This window comes from Punica granatum, chromosome 6 (genome assembly GCF_007655135.1).
Source record: "Punica granatum isolate Tunisia-2019 chromosome 6, ASM765513v2, whole genome shotgun sequence".
NCBI classification, from domain to species: domain Eukaryota; kingdom Viridiplantae; phylum Streptophyta; class Magnoliopsida; order Myrtales; family Lythraceae; genus Punica; species Punica granatum.
The window spans coordinates 11,598,486-11,618,162 of NC_045132.1; the positions used below are offsets into that span (position 1 = coordinate 11,598,486).

Genomic DNA, 19,677 nt, shown 5'->3' on the forward strand with positions numbered 1-19,677 from the left:
GATACAAATTGGCAACCGTCGAATAATTCCACGAACGGGATAAACGGGACGCATCATTCGGCTAATTGAATCACTTGGAGTAAATAATGGGGTGAATCAATCCTCAACTTGTAAACGCATCGATGATTTACGGAACGGCGAGAATGCCCTTTTTCATTAAAAGCCCACAATTTCAAAACACCGAGACACGTAACACGAATGGAATAGACGTCTAATGAGTACTCGCGTGCTATGACTAGAGTCCGGGCCCGATTTGAGGCGGCTCGAGTCAAGACGCGCGAGTCCTTCTTAGACTTCTTCGTGTAACGCGATCTCCAATTTATACACGAACATTGCAATTTTATCATCCAAGGGCATAATCGTCATTTCGTGAATCACCGATACCCTAGGCGTTAGGGAGTTGGAAACACTTCGATCTATGAACGAAAAGGGCAACCCGTTCGGGTGCGAGTTTCATGCGCATGGCCCATTCCGTTCACTTCCGGTGTTTCTATCTTCCTATCGTAAACTCGGTGGTGAACATTTTATTTCAGTTACAAAACACGAAAAACCGGATTAATCATGCATTTGGCTTAATCAAACATTAGATAATGGATAAGCGGAATGATAGATTCCAATCTAGAGTCAAAACACGAGTTTGGCTAATTCGGTGAAACCGCAGTGTCACCTCACTGAATAAGAGTCTTAAAACGAACATACACATGTAATTGGCTTAGAACCCTATTCTAATCCACCATCTATGTTTGCCTAGGTTAGATACCTTGTTTGCTAACCAACCCCGGTTAATAACTGATTAAATCATGTACATTCGGCCTAATATGTGTATTCACCGATACTTATCAGTTGTTGTCTGTATTTCATCAGTTTTATCAGTTTTCTTCTATTTTATTCTTGCATTTGCTGATTTGTCGTGATTCGGGCCCAAGCCCATAGGTTACGTGTTACATGGGGTCTAATGCCCCAAATCACCGAACACGAGGTCCAACGTCTCCTAATTCACCGAGCGCATGCAACCCGAGTGCGGAATGGGATCTAGCCTCGATTCACCGTTACACTCCGAGTACGGCCTATGTGGAAGGCAATTTGGATTGGGCGCGTGAAACGAATCTAGATATCACTCGGGAGCTCAATCGACCCAACGGTTACAGTGGGAATCAACCGATTCTCCTGCAAACCGTTGGATCTATCGGACCCGACCCCCGGCTCCTTGAGGCCGCGTTGCCTTAATTCACTTATCGGTTATTCAAAATACACGGTGAGCTGGAGCGGAATAGTGGCCCAATGCAAACCGATCGGGATCCATTTACTTATTCGGTTATACTTTGAAATTGTTCGAGAGAATATTCTGAGAATTCTATTTGTATGTTCATTCATCTACTTCTAAGGATCCCCGATCAGTGAGCGAGAGGTCCGAGTGCCGGATCGGTTAAGTTGGTCTATTGCCACCAAAGGGTGAGTAAGCTCAGATACTCGTGGTTTCGGTTCACGCAGGGATTCGACCATCATGGTTCGATGAACTGTAACGCTAAGATAGTGAACCGACTCCTCGATGCACAAGCCTAATCATCTTTCGGACTCTTGGCCCAACTTGATCAATTCATCAAATTTACGGTGTCAAAACGGGCGAGTCGAGTGCAACTCTAAATCACGCGGTAAATAAACAAAATGGCAAGCCTAGCAAGCTAGAGTACTGAAAGAGCGTGTGGGATGTAGGCCCGCACGTAATAGAACTCTCGAATTCGGAATTTCCGGTTCCGTACGACCATTGCCTTAGCATTTAGGTGTACCCCGTACCCCTAGACCCGGGTAACTTGCCGGCCCTTGACCTTCGGGTCGTAAAATGGCAAGTGGCGACTCCTTCTCACGTGCATCCGTCGCGCGTTCCCGGGAAGGTGGACACTCCCAAGCCGCGTTGCATAGGCTCTGCGCATGCGTGCCCCGACGAGATTAAATTCGGGTGCGCACACCTAGGATATCGGTGAATCGCGGAATGACGATTATGCCCTTGATCGGTAAAACGTGTGTAGTTAACATATAAATTAAAGATCGCGTGACACGAAGAGGTCTAAAGAAGACTCGTGCGTCTCGACTCGAGCCGCCTCAAATTGGGCCCGGACTCGAGGCGTAGTGCGCGAGTGCTCGCTAGACTCCGATTCTATTCGTGTTACACGTTTCGGTGTTTTAAAATTTGTGAGCTTGTTAAGGAAAAGGGCATTTCCGCCGTTCCGTGAACCATCGATGCGCTTTACGAATTAGCGGTCAATTTATCCAATTATTTAGTCCAACTGATTTAATAATCGAATGACACATCCCGTTTCTCCCCTTCGTAAAATTATTCGGTGACGGTGATCTTATGTCATGGGTATTATGGATCTATCATGTGATTATTGCATGCTAATGATTAAAACGCGAAATATGAATACAATCAATTCCAAGGGACGACTCCGAAACGAAGAAGGAGACCACCCTAAACTCGAGAAGGGGCAAGGAGCTCTCGGCCACTCCTCCAAGGGTTGGGCTGAGAGCTCTCCTTGACCCAACTTGGGTTATGGAGAGTCTCCCATGTCGATTCCGGTCGTGTCTTGCATACATAATACATCAAACACAAGAACAACACATATTTCGGTAAAATGAAAGGAAATCGATGCCGCCAAGATCTCTAAATGTAATCAAACACACAAACAAGCACATATAGTATGTAATGTAAAGGAATCCATAGAAACGACGTCGATTCATACAATGGTTGAACGTGAAACACGGGGACCGATCTATTTCGGAACCAAAGAGGCCACCTTGGACCCGTGTGGTCTAAAGGAGCTCTTGGCCACATCCCCTCAAGGGTGGCCGTGAGTTCCCATGGCTCACGCAGGTCAAGGTGGGCTCTTTGATTCCGATCTACACCTTTTCCCGTCATGCCGATGCATTACATGAAATAAACGACGGTAAAGACACAGAAACCAACAAGTTTCGGGGAAGGGGAGGACGATTAAGCCTTGGAAGAACCAAGAGAGCCCACGGGTCCCTCCCTTGGGACATAGGTGTGCGCACCCGAATTTTAATCTCGTCGGGGCACGCATGCGCGAAGCCTATGCAACGCGGCTTGGGAGTGTCCACCTTCCCGGGGACGCGCGACGAACACGCGTGAGAAGGAGTCGCCACTTACTGTTTACGACCCGTAGGTCGAGGGCCGTTGAGTCGCCTAGGTCTAGGGGTACGGGGTATACCTAAATGCTAAGGCAATGGTCATACGGAACCGGAAATTCCGAATTCGGGGGTTCTATTATGTGCGGGCCTATATCCCGCACGCCCTTTCGGTACTCTAGTTTGCTAGGCTTGCCATTTTGTTTATTTACCACGTGATTTAGGGTTGCAATTGACTCGCCCGTTTTGACACCGTAAAGTCGATGAATTGATCAAGTTGGGCCAAGAACCCAAAAGATGAGTAGGCTCGTGCGTCGAGGAATCGGTTCACTATCCTAACGTTTACAGTTTGTCAAACCACAGCGGTCGACTCCCTGCGTGAACCGAAACCGCGAGTATTCGGGCTTACTCGTCTCTAGGCATTAATAGACCAACTTGACCGGTTCAACACTCAGACCTCTCGCTTGCCGATCGAGGATCCTTACAAATGAATGAATGGATGTACAAATAAGATCCTCACAATGTACACTCGAATAATTACATAATACAACCGGATAAAGTAAATGGATCCCGATCGGTTTGCATTGGACCAATATTCCGCTCCGGCTCACCATGTGTTTTGAATCACCGATAAATAAATTAAGGCAACGCGGGCTCAAAGAGCCGGGGGTCGGGTCCAATCGAACCGACGGTTTGCAGGAGAACCGATTAATTCTCACTGTAACTGTTGGACCGATCGAGCTCCCGGGTGATATCTAAACACGTTTCACACATCCAATCCAAATTGCCTTCCACATAGGTCATATTTGGAGTGTGATGGTGACTCAGGCTAGATCCCATTCTGCACTCGAGTTGCACGCGCTCAGTGAGTTAGGAGGCTTTGGACCTCGTGCTCGGTGATTTGGGGCGTTGGACCCCATGCAACACGTAACCTATGTGCTCGGACTCGAGCCGTGACAAATCAGCAAAAGCGAATGGAAAATAGAAGAAAGCTGATAAAACGGATGAAAAACGGATGAAAACAGACAAATACAGACAATTACAGACAAGTTCTGTATTAGGCCGAATGTACGTGATTTAATCAGTTATTAACCGGGGTTGATTATCAAACAATGTATCTAACTTAGGCAAGCAAAGAGATGGGCTAGGATATGGTTCTAGGCCAATTACATGTGTGAGTTTGTTTTTAAGATTTCATTTTGTGAATGTCATTGCGGCTTCACTGAATATGCCAAACTCGCATTTTGACTCTATATTTGGAACCTAGTGTTCCGCCTAGCCATTATCAAATGTTTGATTAAGTCAAATGCATGATTAATCCGATTTTATATGTTTTGTGACAGAAATAATAATGCTAACTATCGAATCTACGGTAAGAGGATAGAAACACCGAAAGTGGATGAAATGGGCCATGCGAATGAAACTCGCACCCGAACGGGCTGCCCCTTTCTATCCATAGATCGTGGTGTTTCGGTCTCCTTAACGCCTAGGATATCGGCGGATCACGAAATGACGGTTATGCCCTTGGGCGGTAAAATGTGTGAAGTGCATGTGTAAAATGGAGATCGTGTGACACGAAGAGGTCCGAAGAAAACTCACATATTTCAACTTGAACCGCCTCAAATTGGGCCCAGGCTCGAGTCGTAGTATGCGAGTGCTCCCTAGACACTGATTCTATTCGTGTTATGCGTCTCGATGTTATGAAATTGTGGATTTTGAAAAGGGCATTTCCACCGTTTCGTAATCCGTCGATACGTTTACAAATTGATATTCGATTTGTCCAATTATTTAGGCCAAATGGTTTAATTAGTCAAATGACACGTCCCATTTCCTTGTTTGTGGGATTATTTAGTGATTATGTCTTCGAGTCACGAATGTTATGAAGTCGATGGGCGATCGTCCAAAACTAACGCGCCTAACATGGGAGCTAACGCGTAATCAACGATTAAACGAAAAAGAAATTACACTCAATTCCAAGAGCCGATTTCGAAACGACAAAAGAGGCCAACTTAAACTCAAATAGGGTCACGGGGAATTCGGTCATTCCATAATGGAGATGACCAAATATTTCCTTGACTCGATTTGAATTTCGGATGGTCTCTCGTATCGGTTTTAATCGTTTCTTCCATGCATAAAACATCAAACCTGATAATAACATACATTCTATAAAGCCGATGCCGCCATGATCTTGGATGCGCAAACAAGCACGTAATGCAAACGCAAATATCGTATTTAAAGGGAATCGATAAAACGGCGTTGGCTCATACAACAACATATGCGTGGAGGGAAGACAATACGGGAACCATCTTATTTCGGGGAGGGAGAGGCCATGGTGGCCTCGGATGAGCCAAGGGAAACTCACGGGTCCCTCCCTTGGGACTAGGCCGTGAGTTTCCATTGTTCAACCACGGCCAAGACGGTCTCTCCCACCTCGACTTTAGCCGTTTCCCGTCACGCTAACGTGTAATATGTGATGAGCGAACATAAAATGCATGAACCAACCAATTTCTGGGAAAGGGAGGTCACGTTGGCCCCGAATGAACCAAGGAGGCTCTCGGATCCCTTCCTCGGGGATTAGCCATGAGCTTCGATGGTTCGAGCGAGGCTAATGTGGTCTCTCTTACCTCGCCTTCGGTTATTTCATGCCATGATATACATGCTAGAACAATATTCGAGTGTAACAAACGACATAAATATGCATGGAAACGAATAAAGGTCGGAACTTGCATGCAAACGAGTGTTATTCATCTTATCACTCCATAACAAGCAAATATCGAGAACCTTATTTCCCTAAGTTGTAGAGGAGTGTTACCTAGCCTCGGAACACGAGGAAAGAGTCGGAGAAGTGGCAAAGGGAGTCGGGAGACTCGGCTGGAACGAACAGACCCGAACCGGTGTAGTCGGGTCGACTGGCAGACCCGATTGGCAGTCTGGCTTGTCGGGGCTGTACCGGTTGATCGGGATGGAATTTTCGCACGGGGCCAGTTTCGTTGGATTCCCAAGAGACTAAGGATCGCGCCTGTGGTGGTTTCGGGAGGAGAGCATGCGTAGATTTTCTGGAAATCAAAAACAAAGTCGGGTTAGTAAAAAAATGACAGACCCAGTTGGGACGAAACAGACCCGACTGGCACCCGATGAAGAAACGGGTCTACAGGAGGTTCCCGGTGGTCTTTTGGTGCAAGATCGGTGGCATTGGACTCCTAACTGAGTGAAGATCACGGTGATAGGTGGCTGGTAGCGAGATTCAACCCGAGCTGACCTGTACGTTCCTGCAAAGTTCAGGTTAGAAAAGAAAACCAGAGGAACAGACCCGACTGGCACCCGATGAAGAAACGACTCTACGGGAGGCTCCCAGTGGTCTTTTGATGCAAGGTCAGTGGCATTGGACTCCTAACTAAGTGAGGATCATGCCTGAAGTGGTTTCATGGGGATTGGACATGTCGATTTTCCTGAAAAATGCAAAGAATACCGGGAAAAAACTGGAAAAATCTGTGAAGGGAGAAATGAGAGAAAAGGTGGTGGTGCACGGTTGAACGGCTCTCGGCACGCGACCACCTTGTCACGAGGAAGAGTGAGGGTCGTGAGGAACCCCTAGGAAGTGATGGCACGACTCGCCATAGTCGTGGGAAGAAATGGCGTGCCGAGGATCCCGGGGTGGCTATGGAAACCCGTTTCTGTACTGTTTCTGTTACCTGCTGAAACGGTGTGTTGGAGGCTTCAAATGCTAAAACTAAGTTTGGAAATAGATTTAGAAGGTCGAAAACATGTGGGGTAAGAAGTTTGGTCAAGGCTCGGGCAAAGTTAGGGGGCGGGACTCGCCTAGGAACCGGGAAAGTGCCTAGAGACCCGATTCTGGACTGTTCTGGTTCTGCATGCTGGAAGCTTCAAATGCCGAAACTAACACCGGAAATGGACTCGGGAGGTCAAGTACATGTGGGATATGAAGTTTGGTCAAGTTTGGTTCGGGTTGAGTGGCGGTCGCCGGAAAATGGTTGAGTTTTCCGGCAATTTTGCCTTCGTTTCGGGCTGTTGTGGGGGCTGTGCAGGCTGAGCTATTGCTGGACGAAAATGGGGAGCTTGAGAGGATTTTAGAGTGAGAAATTCTTGAGGGAAGATGGAAGATGAGTTGTGATTAAGTTAATGACCCAATGCACTTATAAAGCAAGCTTAATGACAAGATTAAGTGGAGTTAAGTGCAATTAAGTGGTGCTTAGGGGATCCGAATTTTTGGAGGGAAGATTATGGTGGGGAAGTTATCTTGAAAGGTGATGGGAGGTGATGGATGGGAGAAGGGAAGTGATGGGTGTAAGAAGATATTTTGAAAATGTGTGGTGGAGACTCATTTGGCTTGTCTTTAGAGGAGAGCCATGGCTCGCGGCTTGGCTCGGCTCGGCTCGACTCGGCTAGCTCACGGGTCCCACTTGATTAGGAAGAAAACCGGAAGAAGCTTGGGGCTTGATTAATCACGCATTCGATTTCCGTGGTTCGCTTGAACGACGAATTATCGATGTATCCGCGAATACGGTTTTAATGAGCCTAATATTGACATTCTTCGTATGGGTGAATGCTCGGGCGTCCCGGGGACTCGAAAGCCGGTTTTGCTCCGTTTGGATGATCGGGGTGAAGTTGTCCGTTTCTGTCGCTTGTTCGCGCCTCTGCGTGATGTACCGCTCATGTCGGCGTGCTTTGTGCTTTGGGCAGAACGGTTTACTTGCCGGCCCCAACTGGAGATCGATATCCGAAGGCGTCCTAAGAATCCGCGAATGAGGCTTTCTCGGTGTTTCCCGAGTGTTCTGATGTGTTCGGAGACCACTGTGATCTCCGTTCGTCAAAAACGAGTCTTGAAGGCTTGTCGGGAGGCGTTCGTGACCATTGAAACGTCACTCGGTAGATCGGTATGATTTGCTTGGTCCGAACTGACATGATTTCCTAGCCCCTAGGGGTTGTTGGGAGTGGGTGGTGCAAAGCTCGGACTTCAACATTTTCCCAAATGAGCTTTGAGCACAAGATTCCCCGTGAAATGGGCCCTTTTGTTACCGGAATGGTACTCGGGAAACCTAAATAGATTATGCAATGCGATCGGGGTTTATCTCCCAAGCCCTTGAGGTCCCTGGGATTGATTGACGCAAATTTTGTGCACTGACGATTTGTTAAAAGGGTCTCCGGCTATGTCTTTCTGTAGAAAATGACATCCTTTTCCCACGTCGAGATCCACTCGGGAGACCAAGATGAACTCCAAAACGCAGTCTGAATCATGTTCCATGGTCCTGGTGGTCCTTGGGTGTGTGTAGGCCTATTTCCGGGTGCTGTTTACTTGTCTGTGGATCGGACGTCCCGGGAGCCTCGTTAGGAAGGCGTCGGCAAATGTTCGAGAGTGCCCCGGCTTAAGCAGGAGGCTTCTGAAATGCGCTCGGAGGTGCCAGTGGTCATTTTAGTACCAAGAGGGATTTTTAAAGTCCCATATTGGATATCTTCTGACGCTCCGGTGATCCGGCGATGAATAGTGCCACAGTGCCGGCTTCTGTTATTTTGGGGTTCGTTTTTTATCTTCCCTTTTGATTACCCTTCTAAGCCTTTTGGAGGACCCTGCTTCTCTTCTGTAGTCTGTGCTCCCACGTCCGTGCGTTTGCCTCCGATTGTCGGGTCATGAATAGTAATCCGAGCTTCGCCCGGGAGCCCTTTGTTGGAGCCGGTGGACCAAAATGGGGTGCTGACAATAGGCCGTGGGTTCCCATGGTCTAACCATGGCTTAAGCGCCTCTCCTACCTCAATCCTAGCCATTTCCTGTCATGGCACATGCCTTTCATGCGGCATATGAACGATGCATGGAGGCGTACGTGCATGGAGATGCATGAAGTTGCATGAAAATGCATGGAACTGCATGGAAACGTATGGAAAGAGCTAACTTGCATGTTCTTTGGTTAATAATCGCCTCAACGCCTTAAAACAAACGAATGCGAGGAACCTAACTTCTCTAAGTCGTAGGGGAGTGTTACCTAGCCTCGATGTACGAGGGAAAGAGTCGGGGAAGCGGCGAGAGGGTCAGGTGACCCGACTGGACGCGATGGGCGACGGACACCCAAGAGCAGCGGGAGCGGCAGCTTGGGGAAAATGGGGTCGGTACGACGACTCTGACCATGGCACGGCGCAAGATCGGGCCCCTTGGAGTTCTAAGGGACGGACCTAGACGTTCGTGGACAGTCCCGAACGTGCCAAGGCCTGGACAAACCCGAAACGTTGAGAGAAAACTCGGTGAGAATAATGGAACGCGATAAGAAGAAAGGAGCGGAACGGAGGTTGTGCACGGTTGTAGGGCTCTCGGACCGTGACCACCTCTTCACGGAGGAGAGTGGGGGTTGTGAGGAACCCTTTGAACATGATGGCACGACTCGCCAAGGTGGTGGATGGAAATGGCATGTCTAGGGAGCTAGGTGCACCCGACGGGGGTTCTCGGGACCCGACTCTCTTCACGGCTGGAACGTGATGTTGGGGACTTCCAATGGAAAATCTGAGCTCGGGAATGGACTTAGAGGGTGGGAAATATGTAGGATATGAAGTTTGGTTGTGTTTGGCTTAAGTCGGGTCGGGTGGTTGTTGGAATACCGGGTGGTTTTCCGTCGGTTTTGGCCGGTTTTGGCCTTGGGATGGGTCGATCGACAATGAGGAAGAGGGCAAGGGTTTGAGAGGATCTTAGAGAGAGATTGGCTTGAGAGGATGCCCTAATGGTGTGTTTAAGTGAGATTAATTGCGGTTTTGAGGTGATTGAGGGGGCTGCCGAAAATTAAGGGGAGGTTAGGGAGGGGAAATAGTCATGTTGAGTGAAGGGAAAGCAAGAGGATGGGTGATGGGAAGTGATGGGAGGTGATGGATGTAAGTGTGTAAGAAGATATTTCAAATTTGTGGTGGAGGGAAGTCCTTGGGGGGTTGGAGCCGCCGGCCTTGGGTTCTAGCCGTGGCTAGGTGCGGCTGAGCCACAACTTGGGGTTGAGCCGTGGCTTGGAGGCTTGGCTTGGCTAAGTTGTGGGTCCCATTCGACTAGGAGAAAAGCCCGGAGAAGCTTGAGGCTCGATTGAACGCGCGTCCGATCCCTGAGGTCCGATTAATTGATAGATTTGGAATGTTTGCGCGAAGAGAATTTGAATGAGTCCAATATTGCCATATTTCTTGTGAACGATTGTTCGGTTGACTCGGCACTTCGAGAGTCGATTTTGCCTCGTTTGGACATCCAGAGTGGGGTTGACCGTCCTCGTTCTATAATTGTTCCTCCGTGCATTGTAATGTTTGTCCCGGTGAGCTTTTTATTCCGTGCGGGATCGTTGGATCGCCATCCTCGACCGAAGATTGAGGCTTCCTCAGTGTTTCCCGAATGCCTTGAGGTGTTTGAAGATCGCCGTGGCCTCCATTTGTCAAAAACGAGCCCCGAAGACTTGCTGAGAGGCATTCGCGACCACTGAAAAGCCACTCGGGAGACCTAACTGACTTGTTTGGCCCGAGGCGAAATGATTTCCCCAGTCCTAGGAGTTGTAGGGAGTGAGGGGTGCGAAACTCGGACATCAATTTTCCACCGAATGAGCTCTGAACGTTAGATCCCGTTTAAAAGGGGGCCCTCTTTCCAAGTCGGGGTCCACTCGGGAGACCAAGTCGAATTCCGAAGGGCAATCTGAAACCTGTTCCATGGTCCTGATGGTCCTTGGGTGCGTGCAGGCCCGTTTCCGGGTGTCGTTTACTTGTCCGTGGATCGGGCCCCTGGAAGCCCTTTTAGGAAAGGCGTCTGTGAGAGTTCGGGGGTGTCTCGGCTTAAGCAGGATGCTCCTGAAATGCGCATGGATGTGCTATTGGTCATTTTAGCATCAAGAGGGATTTTTAGAGTCCCATATTGGATACCTCCCGACACTTCAGTGATCCGGTGATGAATAGTGTCACAGTGCCAACTTCCGTTGCTTCGGGGCTCGTTGTCTGTTTACTCTTCCGATCGCCCTCCTGTGCTTTCCTTATTGGACCTTGCTCCTCTCTCATAGCCCGTACCCCTAGGCCCGAGTGTTCGCCTATGATCGCCGGGTCATGGATAGTAACTCGAGCTTTGGTCGGAAGTCCTCTGCTGGAGCCGGCTGACCAAAATGGGGTGCTGAAAGCTTACCCCTCTTTGGTTGCGTACTTGATTAGAGGAGGTAACCAAAGATCACGAGAAGCATTCCATTTTGGTCTTGGCGACCGTCTTGTTGTCACCCTCAGTGGTAGCTCGCCCCCCCGCGTTGGATATTTGGGGAGAATGTGCAAAATGCCCGAACCTGTTACAGGATAACCACATGGTTGAGAAACGAAAATCACGAGAAGGTGGATGAGGGGCCTAAGCCAGCATAAGAGTATGTGCAGGGCCGAAGCCCGTGGAGAGCAGTAAATTACTAGGCCGAAGCCCGTGGAAAACGGTAAATCACTAGGCCGAAACCCGTAGAAAGCTGTAAATCACTAGGCCGAAGCCCGTGGAAAACGGGAAATCACTAGGCCGAAACCCGTAGAAAGCCAAAAATCACTAGGCCGAAGCCCGTGAAAAACAGTAAATCACTAGGCCGAAACCCGTGGAAAGCGGTAGAATACTAGGCCGAAGCCCGTGGAAAGTAGTAAAACACTAGGCCGAAGCCCGTGGAAAGCAGTAAATTACTAGGCCGAAGCCTGTGGAAAGCAGTAAATCACTAGGCCGAAGCTCGTGGAAAGCGGAAAATCACTAGGCCGAAACCCGTGGAAATCAGTAAATCACTAGGCCGAAGCCCGTGGAAAGCGGTAAATCACTAGGCCGAAGCCCGTGGAAAGCAGTAGAATACTAGGCCGAAGCCCGTGGAAAGCGGTAAATCGCTAGGCCGAAGCCCTTGGAAAGCGGTAAATCGCTAGGTCGAAGCCCGTGGAAAGCGGTAAATCGCTAGGCCGAAGCCCGTGGAAAGCGGTAAATCGCTAGGCCGAAGCCCGTGGAAGGCAGTAAATCACTAGGCCGAAACCTGTGGAAAGCGGTAGAATACTAGGCCGAAGCCTGTGGAAAGCCGTAGAATACTAGGCCGAAACTCGTGGAAAGCAGTAAATCACTAGGCCGAAGCCCGTGGAAAGCAGTAAATTACTAGGCTGAAGCCCGTGGAAAGTGGTAAATTACTAGGCCGAAGCCCGTGGAAAGCAGTAAATGACTGGGCCGAAACCCGTGGAAAGCAATAACTCACTAGGCCGAAGCCCGTGGAAAGCGGTAGAATACTAGACCAAAGCCCGTGGAAAGTAGTAAATCACTAAGCTGAAGCCCGTGAAAAGCGGTAGAATACTAGGCCGAAGCCCGTGGAAAGCAGTAAATCACTAGGGCAAAGCCCGTGGAAAGCGTAAATCATTAGGCCGAAACCCGTGGAAAGCAGTAAATCACTAGGCCGAAGCTCGTGGAAGGCAGTAAATCACTAGGCCGAAGCCCGTGGAAAGCGGTAGAATACTAGGTCGAAGCCCCTGGAAAGTAGTAAATCACTAGGCCGAAGCCCGTGGAAAGCAGTAAATCACTAGGCCGAAGCCCGTGGAAAGCAGTAAATCACTAGGCCGAAGCCCGTGAAAAGCAGTAAATTACTAGGCCGAATCCCGTGGAAAGCGGTAAATTACTAGGCCGAATCCCGTGGAAAGCGGTAAATGACTAGGCCGAAGCCCGTGTAAAGCAGTAAATTACTAGGCCGAAGCCCGTGGAAAGCGGTAAATTACTAGGCCGAAACCCGTGGAAAGCGGTAAATTACTAGGCCGAAACCCGTGGAAAGCGGTAAATCACTAGTCCGAAGCCCGTGGAAAGCAATAAATCACTAGGCCGAAGCCCGTGGAAAGCAGTAAATTACTAGGCCGAAGCCCGTGGAAAACGGTAAATCACTAAAGTGTAGGGAAGGTAGAGATAGGGATCGATGCTAGGTGGCATCACACGGTGCTGGAGGGGCGGATTGCTCTGTCCCGAGTCGAAATTGTATTCGGGCGACGTGAAGTGCCATTTGTTGCTTTCCTGAACTGGAGTCAAGTGGACTCCCTATAGTGCCCTCCATTCGGTTCGAGGTTGCGATCTGCTGCATGAGTCAATCGCGTGTTCGTCAAGAAGGAGATGCCCCGTGGGGTTCTCGGCTACACCTGTGCATGGAGAAAAGGAAACCTACAAAGGATATCAGTTGCGCCTAATCTATGAGACTAGGATGTATAAGAAGAATCTATGTAAAGATGTGTCGGGGATTCGCTATCGGTGGCCACTTGGAGGGTGGCCGTGTCCCTATGGGGGAAATGGCCTTTCATGAAGCGGGATGACTCGTGGAATATGTGCATAAGGGTAAAGGGAGAGATCTTGTGGGATCCTCCAAATCATGGATACGTTGATTCGACCCCGTTTCAAGGTGAGTCTCGAGCCCGGAGAGTCGAAGAGAGTTTGCTTGCGTTGAAGATTGCCAAGCCACTACTCATTGTAGCTTCACGTGAAGTGCCGCCTTTCTTTCGTGGTCGAGCCGACATTGTCCCCTAACTTTTGCCTAGGCCGTGAGATGCATGACGACCTAGCGGGGCATTTTATTTGATTCTTCTCACATGAATGCTCACCTTTTGCTACGATCCCCCATGTTTGGGTGGGATCGCAACTCTCGAATCCTCAAACTTTTGCCTAGGCCGCCTTTTGAGGGTTTTCGACCTAGCGAGGAAATGATTTATGCTCTCCTTTTGCCACGACTCCCCTTTGCGGGATTTTAAGCCGTGCCCCTCGTTCCCTAACTTTTGCCTAGGCCGCCTCGGGGAGGTTTTCGACCTAGCGGGAAAATTATTATTCTTTTTTTCCAGGAAGGTTTCTAGGCAAGGGAAATGACAAGAGTTGGTGCACGTATAAATGAATGGAAAAGGTGTTATAAGTGGAACGGGCACGAGGCCCGGCAAATGGGAGATAAACATGAGCGATCATGGGTAATACTTTTTGATGGCATCAGCATTGATCGGAAGCACGTTTTCGGTCCCATCCATGTCGCTTAAAATGATGACTCCTCCGGAGAAGGTCTCCTTAACAACAAAGGGTCCGTCGTATTTGTACGAGAACTTTCCCCGAGAGTCCGGTGTGACATGTAAGACTTTCCTCAAAACGAGGTCATCGGGATTGAATTCGCGGTGGCAGACCTTTGCGTTGAATGCTCGAGCCATCCTTTGTTGGTAGCATTGTCCGTGGCATATTGCTTTCAGTCTCTTTTCGTCGATGAGGTTTAACTGCTCATAACGCTGTTTTGCCCATTCTGCCTCTTCAAGTTCGGTTTTGGCGAGGATCCTCATGGAAGGGATTTCAACCTCAATCGGGAGGACTGCTTCCATGCCGTAAACCAAGGAGTATGGAGTTGCCCCCGTGGAGGTCCGAATTGACGTTCGGTATGCCAAGAGCTCGTACGGGAGCATCTCGTGCCAGTTCTTGTAATTCACTGTCATTTTTACAATGATCTTCTTGATGTTCTTGTTCGCAGCTTCCACTGCACTGTTCATTTGTGGACGGTACGGAGTGGAATTGCGATGCTGGATTTTGAATTGGGCACAGAGCTCGTCGATGATTTTGTTGTTCAAGTTCTTGGCGTTGTCTGTGATGATCGTTGCCGGGACCCTATATCGGGCAATGATGTCACGTTTGAGAAAACGGGCCATAGCTTTTGCGGTGACTGACGCGAGAGTAATAGCCTCGATCCATTTGGTGAAGTAATCAATTGCTACCAAGATTAACATGTGCCCGTTAGACGCTTTGGGGTTGATCAGGCCGATCACATCCATTCCCCACATTGAGAAAGGCCATGGGGCCGTCATAGGGCGTAGTTCATTGGGGGGCACCTTGATCTGATCGGCGTAAACCTGGCATCGGTGGCAATGCCTGACGTGCTTCACGCAATCAGTCTCCATGGTGAACCAATAGTAGCCTGAGGGCATAATCTTCTTAGCGAGCATGAGACCATTCATATGAGGTCCGCAATTTCCTCCGTGCATTTCCTCCATGAGACGTCATGATTCATGTTCGTCGATGCATCGGAGGAGTGTGGAGTCGAAGGAACGGCGGTAAAGTATCTCGCCGCTCAAAAAATAGTGTATTGCAAGGCGCCTGAGCGTCTTTCGGTCGCGACGATCGGCGAACGGGGGATATTGGCCAGTTCGTAAGAAGTTCTTAATGTCTTCGTACCACGGCTTCGCCTCAGTCGCCTCGATTGCATTACAGTGGGCCGGGCCGTTGGCTATCTCAATCTCGAGGGGCTCAATAAGGTTTTCCTTCGTGATGCTTACCATGGAAGCGAGTGTTGCAAGTGCATCTGCGAACTGATTCTTCATGCGCGGGGTGTAGGTGAATGAGATGTCCTCAAAGCTCTCCGTTAACCCTTCAAGGTACTCGTGGTATGGCACCAACTTCGCATCCTTTGTCTTCCACTGCCCTAATGTTTGGAAGATTGTGAGCATAGAATCGTCGAATACTTCTAACTTCTTTACCTTGAAGTCGATCGCCGCTTGTAGGCCGAGGATGCATGTCTCGTACTCGGCCGCATTATTGGTGCATGGGAAGTCAATTTTTGCCGCCACTGGGTAGTAGCGTTCGTCCGGGGATATCAATACTGCGCCGATGCCGGACCCCGCGGAATTGACGGCACCGTCAAAGTACATCTTCCACCCTGGTTTTTCCTCCTCACCCTCTACTTGGAGAATTCCCTCGTTCGGGAAGTCGGGATTGATCGGCGTGCTATCTTCAATTGGGAATTCTGTCAAATGATCCGCGATCGCCTGCCCCTTAACCGAGGTGCGGGATACGTACTCAATGTCATACTCCGTTAACTGACAACGCCATTTAGCGATGTTCTGCATGGAGGACGGGCTATCAAGTAAATACTTCAGGGAGTCCGCCTTCGACAGTAAGCGAATCGTATGATAGAGTGTGTATTGTCGGAGCCTCTGCATGACCCACACCAGCGCACAACACATCTTTTCGATTTCAGGATAATTGGACTCCCCTTCGGTGAATTTTTTGCTTAGGTAATAGATTGCGTGCTCTGTGTGTGTGGATTCCTCCTCTTGTCCTAGCATGCACCCCAACGATTGCCGGCGTACTGTTAGATAAAGGATCAGGGGGCGGCTTGGTGTGGGCGGAACCAATACGGGCGATTAAACCAGGTATGCCTTGATGGTGTCGAAGGCCCTCTGGCATTCTTCGTCCCACTCGATCGCTGCGTTCTTGCGGAGCAAGCGGAAGAGTGGTTGGCATTTGTCTGTCAAGTTTGCGATGAATCGCGCGATGTAATTCAGTCGCCCTAAGTAACCCCGTACTTCACGGACCGACGACGGCGGAGGAAGCTCTTTGATTGCCTTGACTTTATCCGGGTCTACCTCGATACCGCGCTCGCTGACCACGAATCCTAGCAGTTTTCCCGACCGGGCGCCGAATGTGCATTTTGCCGGATTAAGCCGGAGTTTGTACTCTTTTAAGCGATCGAAAAGACGCTTCAAGTTGACGAGGTGATCTTCTCCTTCTTTGGACTTGGCAATCATGTCGTTGATATAGACCTCGACTTCTTTGTGCATCATATCGTGGAACAATGTGACCATAGCCTTCTGATAAGTTGCCCTGGCATTTTTTAGGCGGAAAGGCATGACGCGGTAACAAAAGGTTCCCCACATCGTAGTGAACGTCGTCTTGATCTTGTCTTCCACAGCCATCCGAATTTGATTGTATCCGGAAAAGCCACCCATGAAAGAAAATTGGGCGTGGCGCACCGTGTTGTCAACTAGGACGTCGATGTGGGGCAGGGGAAAATTGTCTTTGGGGCTAGCCTTGTTGAGGTCTCGGTAGTCGACGCAAACTCGAACCCTCCTGTCTTTCTTTTCTACCGGTACAATATTTGCCACCCATTCGGAATAGTTACAAATTTCGAGGAAGCCCGCGTTGATCTGCTTGACAACCTCCTCTTTGATGCGGAGGAGGAGGCTTGCTCGTTGCCGTCGTAACTGCTGCTGCTTGGGCGGGAACTTCTCAATGTCTAGCGGGAGGAAGTGCTTGACTATCGATGGGTCTAGACCCGGCATGTCAGTGTAGGACCAGGCAAAGACTTCTTGGTATCTCGTCAGGAAGTCGATCATCCGGGCTCGTTGCGTTGGGTCGAGGCCCGTGCCAATCTTTAAGGTACGGGGCTCATCTTCGGTGCCCACATTAATCTCTTCCGTTGGCTCGACTGAGGTGAGCTGGCGATCGTCGAGGTGGTGCAAACTCTTTTCTATCTCAAGCACTTGACTGTCTTTGTCGAGCCCTTCCCCTAAGTATATGGGTCCGGGCTCTCCGAGACATTCTTCAAGTGGGTTCGAATCGACGTGTCGAAGATTTGGATTCGAGTGGAGCCTGGGAAATTGAAAGAATTGTTTTAGAAAATTTAGAATGCTGCGAACGAAATAGTAGGGAAAGAAGGTAAAACACGCGGGAGTTCAAAAAATGCATGTAGGGATTTCATTGATAGTATGAATCGTGAAACCATAACAGAGATCCCTCTTCCGCCGTGTGGCCTATGGTTACGCCGACACGCGGGAAACATCTTGTACATAGATAAGTCTTACACATCGGCGATCTCAGCCGAATAGCGCGGGACTGAGGTCCAATTGTTAAGCTCCTCATTTTCCTGCGCCGGGCGGATGTGGACCCCTGAAGGAATCTCTTCGGTGACGGCATACACGATTGGCAAAGCGTCAGGCGTGTCATCGAAGTCCGAGGAAGGGCCGTCAAGGGTGCTCCCGATGATGAGTGGAGGTCCGAGAAAAAAGTGAGATAGTGGGGGAACTTGCATGCCCTTGTTGAGCCTCCCATAGTGCGCAGCGAGGCGGTGGAAATGGTTGCCCCTGCGGGCTTCAATGATTTCATGGCAGGAGGGGAGAAAGCCGAGTCCCCTCCCATGCTTGTACTCCTCAACTTCAATGGGGCAGTTGATCTCTTGTCCGCGTGCCCCAAGGTCGGTGCCGGGGATGTAGTTGTGGCGCAAGAGAACCTTCCCTATCATGCGGTCGGCGTGGGATGGCCCGATCTCTCTGTAATCCCGAATGACGGAGATGGTCTCGAAGGAGTGGAAGGGCAGATTTTCATCGTTCCCAATGCTGATGTAAGGGACCGTCATCTCTTTGTAGATGGCGTAATCTTCCTCCCCTTTGACAGTGATAATCCTTTCTTCGACGATGAATTTCAGCTTCTGATGTAGAGAGTAAGGAATGGCACCGGCCGAGTGGATCCAAGGCCTTCCGAGTAGTAGGCTGAAGGCGTTCGGGATATCAAGCACTTGGAATGTGACGCTGAAAGAGTACGGGCCGACATCTATGAGGAGGTCGATTTCCCCGTTCACCTCCCTCCGCGAGCCGTCGAAGGCTCGGACCGCTGTTTTGCTCGGGCGGACGCGGTTGAGATCCACGTTCATCTGATTCAAAGTGGTCACCAGGCATACGTTAAGTGCGGAGCCGTTGTCAATCATGACTCGACCAACGATGTGATTGTTGCACTTGCAGACAATGTGCGACGCCTAGGAATGTGCACATCCTTCAGAGGGGAGCTTGTCATTCGGAAACGAGATGGTATTGGAGAAGATGGAGCTGACGGTCTCCTCTATCCGATCCGGAGGTGTCCCTTTGGGAACTTGTGCAGCCGTCAGGACCCGCAGGAGGGCCTCCCTATGTGGTTCCGAGCCGAGGAAGAGGGCAAGCAATGAGATGTGGGCCGGAGATTTGGCCATCTGCTCTACTACCTTATACTCGCTCGCCTTGATGATCTTCATGAAGGTTTCGGCCTCTTTTTCGGTCACTTTCTTGGGTGGAGTAGGCGGGACTCCAGGTATCGCCTCAATTTCGGCGGCGGGTGCCTTCCCTTTGTCTGTGGCTGTTGGATTCTCATATACTCGTCTCGAGCGTGTTATGCCCATGACGCCGAATTTTTGCTCGAGGTTTCCGACACCTCCCTCATAGGTCTAGGGGACCTTGTCGTCCGAGTATGGTTCTCGGACGGGAATATCTATGACGAACGGGGCAGGAGATGCGTCAATCCCGGTGCACCCAACTGCAACTCCCGCAGGGACGTACTCAATCACCAAGGGGGAGGGTCCGCCTTGCTCGCTTTCGCCCTCCCCTATTGCGCATATGCTGATCATGTTGATGGAGGGCCCCCGGGCCGGTCCATGGTCGGGGAGGGGATTAGCTTGTACATTCGGAGATCTTATAGCATTGAACAAGAGCTCCTTTGCATCAATCATCTCCTGGATCCTCTCCCTTAACCTCTAACAAGTATCTAGGGTGTGCCCTGGTGCCCCCCGATGGTACTCGCACTGTTTGCTTTGATCTTGGGTGGTTGGGTCGAAGTTCGGACCAGGCGCTATTGTCCCGATCTTGTCACGAAGTTGCCGGTAAATGTGGGAAAGTGGGACCGGCAAGGACGGGTATTGCCTGCGTAGTCTCGGTTGTGCTGCACCGCCCTGTTGACCTTGCGAGGGTGGGACTCGTTGTGTTGGCTGAGAAACCCTCGGAGCCGGGGGTTGGTAT

At 49.9% G+C, this 19,677-nt stretch overlaps 1 protein-coding gene across 1 annotated transcript; it reads right to left on the reverse strand.

Moving 5' to 3' along the window:
* Positions 1-15,020: 15,020 nt before the first annotated feature.
* On the reverse strand, positions 15,021-16,101 carry LOC116212155. The gene is made up of 2 exons (XM_031546728.1): positions 15,616-16,101; positions 15,021-15,056 (listed from the first exon to the last, which is right to left on the reverse strand). The coding sequence occupies exons 1-2, from the start codon at positions 16,099-16,101 to the stop codon at positions 15,021-15,023; spliced, it is 522 nt and encodes a 173-aa protein (XP_031402588.1).
* Between the last annotated feature and the right edge of the window lie 3,576 nt (positions 16,102-19,677).